Source organism: Phanerochaete carnosa, assembly GCF_000300595.1.
Source record: "Phanerochaete carnosa HHB-10118-sp unplaced genomic scaffold PHACAscaffold_7, whole genome shotgun sequence".
Taxonomy (NCBI): Eukaryota; Fungi; Basidiomycota; class Agaricomycetes; order Polyporales; family Phanerochaetaceae; genus Phanerochaete; species Phanerochaete carnosa.
In genome coordinates this window covers 467,716-474,348 of record NW_006767634.1, presented here as the reverse complement: position 1 = coordinate 474,348, position 6,633 = coordinate 467,716, and the positions used below count along the sequence as shown (strand labels likewise).

The 6,633-nt window shown below is 49.0% G+C and overlaps 1 protein-coding gene across 1 annotated transcript; it reads left to right on the top strand.

Annotated features, from left to right (window-relative positions):
- Positions 1-5,743: 5,743 nt before the first annotated feature.
- PHACADRAFT_197495 (uncharacterized protein) lies at positions 5,744-6,330 on the top strand (the record flags this gene model as incomplete). Its single annotated transcript, XM_007397705.1, has 3 exons — positions 5,744-5,754; positions 5,819-6,069; positions 6,125-6,330. 3 exons carry the CDS (start codon positions 5,744-5,746, stop codon positions 6,328-6,330), a joined length of 468 nt encoding a protein of 155 aa, XP_007397767.1.
- Positions 6,331-6,633: the final 303 nt, after the last annotated feature.

Sequence of the window (6,633 nt, the reverse complement as noted above, 5' to 3'; positions counted from 1 at the left end):
CCGCAATCTCTGCCAACTCATCGAACAGCTCACGCGCATCAAGCGCTGTCTAGCGGATGTCTGTAACGTCGTCAAATACGAGGAGTGGCACAAGTGGGAATTAGGGTGCAGAGAAATAGGGGATATCTCGTTCAAAGGGCTACGCAAGAACAAAGCCCGGATTGTACAAGCGCTCAGCGCAGTTTACGTGAACGGATATTTTGATGCGGTTAGGTTTTACGAGAACGAGTAGATACTTTGTATACAATGCTATTGTAACAATCAGAAGAAAGTTCTACTCGGAAACCTGACTACTGTGTGTTTATTTTAAGCGACAACAAGAGTCGTAGTTTAACTGGTCCCTTCGTCCAATCCCAACTCTATCCACCTCTCAGCTAAATTGGCTTAGCTGGGATAAGTGGTTTGCTCAACAGCGTACACAACCATTACCTCTCAGGAGACAAATACGGTACCTGAAACTGTAGAGACAAAACAGGAATCCGTCGCAGAATTCAGACAGCAACTGAATATCATAGACAACGTAGAAACTCCGTGGGAGTCATTAACAACACACGAACAATACGTCGAGTTGTTATTAACCCCACATTACTTCAATTACATCTAACAACCTCCGACATATAACGCGTCAGCAGAGTTAACAAACCACGACGACGATGTTATCCATATCTTCTTTCCCACAAGCTCTGACACATATTCAAAGTCATACGCCTGTTACCTAGACCAGGAAGATATTGCAGAAGATCTATATTATAGACCTATACACCAGCTATATGATCTTGCATTCTTGGAAGAAGATTGGGAATCACTTCGAGCAACACGAGCCGAATCATACGAGCTCGATCTCAGTGACTTCTTTTACGACGTCGGATTAACACCAAAGGAACGTGAAAAACTCTACGCATACACTTGCCTCCTCTTTGTACACGATAACAATGTCATCCTCTTCTGACCCTACCAAGCTCGCCACATCTACCATTCCGCAATTCGATGGTACCAACTATAAAAAGTGGTCCGACGCGATCCGAGCCTTCTTGCGCTACCAGGGTGTCTGGTACTTGATCTAGGAATACGGCTCCACGGCGACCGTTCCTGTCCCTGATCTCGCTAGACCGATAGCTGCGACAGATACACCCATGGCTACGGAAATTGCAGCCCAAGCTGCATGGGATGAGAAAAATGACAAGGCGCTGGGTATCATCCAGCTCTACGTCGCGCAGAACCTTCGTCATCTCATCGATGTCAAGTTCTTGGCCCTGGATGCATGGACCGCGATCAAGGCTGGCTACGAGAAACCCGGAGCGGTAGGCACATTTGTCGCCTTCCAGAAGCTGTTCAGTGCACAGCTCTCTGACAGCTACGTGCTCGGCCCGCAACTCGACGCGCTCACAGAGCAGTCCAACCAGGTCAACGCGGCAGGAATAGAGGTCAAACCTCAGCTTCTTGCTCTGCTGATGATCAATGCTCTCCTCAAGTCGTACCAGACCATCGCTGGTACCATTCTCACTACGCAGACTGATGTTACGCTGCTCACAGCAGCACTCATCAAGCCCAAGATCGTCAAGGAGGAACAGCGCCGCGTCGCGAACCGCACTCAGATTGCGCGCGTCTCGAAGGCGCCCCTCCTGGACAAGAAATGTGAGAAGTGTGATCGCAAGAATCACATGACGGAGCAGCACTGGGACACAAAGCCGGCAAATTCTGGCTCGAGTTCCGGTAACGGCAACAACACGCAGCAGCAGCAGCAGGGTGGCGGAAAGCGCAAAAAGGGAAAAGGAAAGGGCAAAGCAAAGGACAATACCGCGACGACCACTCAGACAGTAAATACTATTAGACTTGTCGATGTACCACTAGTAGCAAAGATCGAGGAAGAATCTATCTCTGTTTCTCTTTATGCTACGGGTGTCAAGTCTAAGTGGATGGTCAACAGCGGTTGCACGACACATGTCACACCGCACAAAACTGACTTTATTCGGTATCATGAATTCCCTAAGCCAGGTCATGCACACACGGCTGGCAAAGGTCAAACTATCGAAATCAAAGGTCACGGTGAAATCGCTCTGCAACATCGTCTCACAGATGGACGAATTCAGCATATCCAGTTAGAAACCGTATTATACGTACCGGAAGCAGCAGAACGGTTCTTTGCACCCAGAATGCCACTCAATAACGGACACTGTATTGAGATGGATGGCAAGAAGTTTAAGTTACTCCGCGGGTCAGACCCAACACAGCGGACAGTTTTAATGGAGGGCGAATATGAAAAGTCGTCAGGTTTATATTGGCTAGAAGCTGAAGTCCTCACTAGGACCGGTGAGATTAAGCCAGGAACATTAATGTCGGTCAAATCCGACGATCCGTATACTATGTGGCACCGTCGCTTCGGACACGCCGGGAAGAAATCAGTTATACAACTACCTGGCAATGTTAAGGGCGTCCCGGATAAAATCTTGGCTCCAACCAGGAATACTCCCTGTGATGGATGCGAATTCGGCAAGTCTCGTCGCAATGCATTTCCTGCGTCTGACAGTCGTGCGGATCATTCCCTCGACTTAATTCACATGGATCTTGTCGAATATCCGTCGTTATCACTCGATGGAAACAAGTTTGCCCTTACCACCCTCGACAACCATTCCTCATTTGGTTTGGTCTGATATCTGAAATGGAAGTCTGATGCCTTCTCTGCCTTCAAGCAATTTGTCGCTTGGGCGGAAACACAGGCCGAGCGCAAGCTCAAGGCTATACGTCCGAACCGTGGGGGGGAGTTTTTAGGCCGTGAATTTGACAATTTCCTAGCAGAACGCGGAATAGAGCGTCAACTATCAGTGGCGCAAACACCACAACAGAACAGCAGAGCAGAACACTGGCAACAAACCATTCAGAATAAGGCAGAAGCTATGCGACATCACGCTGGCATGACGTCTGGGTTCTGGAAGCTAGCATCGGAAACAGCAGTACACATATACAATCGACAACCTCTGCGCCGTCACCAATGGAAACCGCCCATCACTAAATGGAATGGCACTGTTCCGGACGTATCGTACTTTCGAGTATGGGGCTGCAAAGCCTACGTCCACACACATAAGGATGCGAGGGTCAATAAGCTACAGCCAAAAGCTAAAGTCATGATCTTCGTCAGGTACAAAATCGGTACAAAGGGTTACCGATTCTGGGATCCAACTGCCCGGACCATCGTTGTGTCACATGACGTCACCTTCGATGAGTCTTCCTTCCCCAAGCGAGATGAAAGGCCTCGTGAGCCTGGAACATCTCAAGATCCAATTCCACCTGTCCAACCTGACCTGCCGAACCCGGACCTTACCAGTTTGGATGACTTCACACCTGATAATCAACCCCCAGACAACGTACATCCACAACCGCGGCAAGACGAACCGCAACAAGAAGATGATAACGAAGTCAATGACGATCCAGCCGATCGTTATGAACAATATCGAAGCCCAACTCCAGAACCATACGAACATCCGGAGATACCATTTGTTCCCGGTCCACCTCCTGGACAACCTCCACCTTAGAGAGAACAATATCGTCCTCGTCAGAGCGGACAAGCCGGTCCATCTTGTCAGGCAACACCACCTGCTCCTGATATTAGGCAACGATGGAACCTCGAACCACAACCTGTGCCACACCCGGCCAGGCCACAGCGCGAGAATGCAGGCCAACGCCGTGTTCCCGATAACAGCTATGGAGACGTCCCGCCCACAGAAGCATGGCGTCAACAGGAACGTGATATCCAACATGATCAACGAGAACAACGAGAAGCACGTGAACAACGTGAAGCCTCTCCAATGGAAGTCGACAATCAACTCTGTCGGAATTTATTCCAATGGATATGTCATGCTCATCAGCCTGACCCCACTACGTACCGCGAGGCAATGTCTTGCCCAGATGCGAAACAGTGGGAGATCGCGATGAAAGAGGAACTCAAGTCTCAAGAGGAGAATTCTACATGGATTCTGGTCAACAGACCGAACAACCGGAGAATCGTAAAATGCAAATGGGTTTATGTGATCAAGCCCGACGGATGCTACAAAGCACGTCTTGTGGCCAAAGGATTCACACAGATAGGGGGGATAGATTTTCAGAAAACCTTCTCTCCCATTGCACGTTATGAGGCTATACGCTTCTTACTCGCACATGCTGCACTCGAAGATTGGGAAATCGAGGCAATGGATATCAAAACGGCCTTCCTGTATGGCGAGCTTGACGAGGAGATTTACATGGAACAACCAGAAGGCTTTGTGAAGAAAGGACAAGAAAAGATGGTGTGTCGATTGAAGAAGGCTATCTATGGCTTAAGTCAAGCCTCACGCACCTGGAACGAGAAGCTACATACTACGCTACTCAAAAATGGATTCAAGCACACGCGCTCAGACGCTGGTGTTTATGTTTACCATCACGACAAAGTCGAAGTTTACCTCATTGTTTACGTCGACGACCTTCTACCAATGGGTCCAAGTTTACCCGAGATCCAACGAGTGAAGAAAGTTCTTGCAGAGAAATTCCAAATGCGAGATCTTGGAACCGCTAGTACATTCCTTGGAATGCAGATCACTCGTGATAGAAACAACAGGTGTCTGGAAATCGACCAACAGTCGTATACAGAAGGAATCCTATCTCGGTTCCAGATGCACAACTCAAAACCTTGCCGCACACCGCTGCCCAAAGGCATACATCTCGAGAAGGCTGCGGAAACATATACCGCTACCGACGCACTTCGCCATCACTACCAGTCTATGATTGGTAGTCTCATCTATTTGATGATTGGTTCATGATCCGACATCGCCTGGGGAGTCACACGACTCTCATAATACATGCAAAACCCTACGTCACAGCACGTGGAAGCCACGAAACACATCTTCCGGTATCTCCGTCATACCACCGAGTATCCTATCCGGTACTCTGGCTCAAATCAGTCCAGTTTGATAGGGTATTCAGACGCAGATTGGGGCAAAAATCGGGATAACCGGTGATCAACAACTGGTTTTGTTTTCTTGATGGCTGATGGAGCAGTCACATGGGCATCTCGGATGCAGAAGACAGTGGCAAGATCCTCGACGGAAGCCAAATACATGGCACTCTCAGAGGCATGCTCTGAGCTAGCCTGGCTAACGTCACTTCAAAAAGAGTTAGGTTACTTTCCTACTGCACCACCACCTTTGGTAGCAGACAACCAAGGAGGAATCTTTCTCGCAGTCAATCCCGCTCACGACCGAAGGCTCAAGCACGTCGACATTCAATATCACCTCATACGCGAATATGTAGAAGAAAAACGAGTGGATATAGTCTACGTCAGTACAGACGAAATGATCGCCGACACATTGACGAAACCACTTGGTGCAACGAAATTCGAGCGCTTCCGGTCTATGCTTCGGCTTGGTCTTCAGTAGATTAGGCAATAACTAGTCGAGTGGGAGTGTCAGAACTGGGCGATTACGTCATTGCCCTGTACGGACTAATGGGGATATCATCACATGATCCCTCTATTATCTTGTAGTAATACGATATCTGATTACTCATGCTTAGTATACATGCTTACGCTCACAGTACCATAGGTCTTATAGCGGTATTAGAGGTCCTGGCTCACATGTATATATACTGGCCCTGTAGCACAGAATAAAGCAAGAGTTCAGTCGCACTTTAACAACACAAGAATGGCGACCCTATTCTTTGCCTTGTGCTCGAGTATGCCAGCGAACCTGCCGAAGACGGCCTGTTGTCCCTTGACATGGACGCCCGGTGAGTCCTGACTTCCCATTAGATCCACTTATCCCCGCTGGCCACTCAACGTTACCATATTTAGGCTGGACGTTCTGCGTTCTGTAGCCGAGATTCACCTCGCTGGGGTGATGCACAACGATGTCAACGATGACAACATTTTATTTACGTCCACTCCCAACGGCAAGCCCCGGATTGTCGACTTCGAATACGCCGAGAAGCACAAATGTCGGCGTGAGCTCGAGATTGTCGAAGGTGCCCCCGCCCCACCACGTGCCCTTTTCGGGTGCCCAGAGCTCTGGGATCTCGCTATTAGATTACGCATCTGGCGCTCTCGTACGTTCCTCTCCGCGCTATACACTCCTGCAGGCTGACTCTAAGCACGGCCTAGGGTGTGTCTCCTTCTATGGCGAATACATTGACGAGGATTCCATCGACTCGCCGCAAGTTCTCATTGACTCGGCCCGTTCTCTTACATACATCCCACCCGAGGATATTGAGAGAATCGCGAAGAAGGCATTCAAAATGGTGCAGATTTTCAGGGATAATGGCGGATACAGACCTGGGGATTTTGATCCGGAAGACTGGGTATTTTAGTCTTCGCGTGGTGGTCTCACAGAGCGTGCCACATAAGGGAATTTGAAGTACAATATCGCAACCAAGTTAAACCCGGGTCATCATCGAACTTCCCACTGATAGAAAGCGCATCCTTCGCCGTTTAGTCTCGCCTCGAGGCCATGGTGGAAGATATTTGCTGCGATATATAAGGCCCGCATGCTTTTGGTACCATCTAGGCTTCGTTATCGGTCCAAGCTTAAGCACTGATACACGAGGCTCAGGTATCTCCAGACTTCTAAGTGCATAGTATAGGCGTCTGATGCGATCTCGCATCTTCCGAGG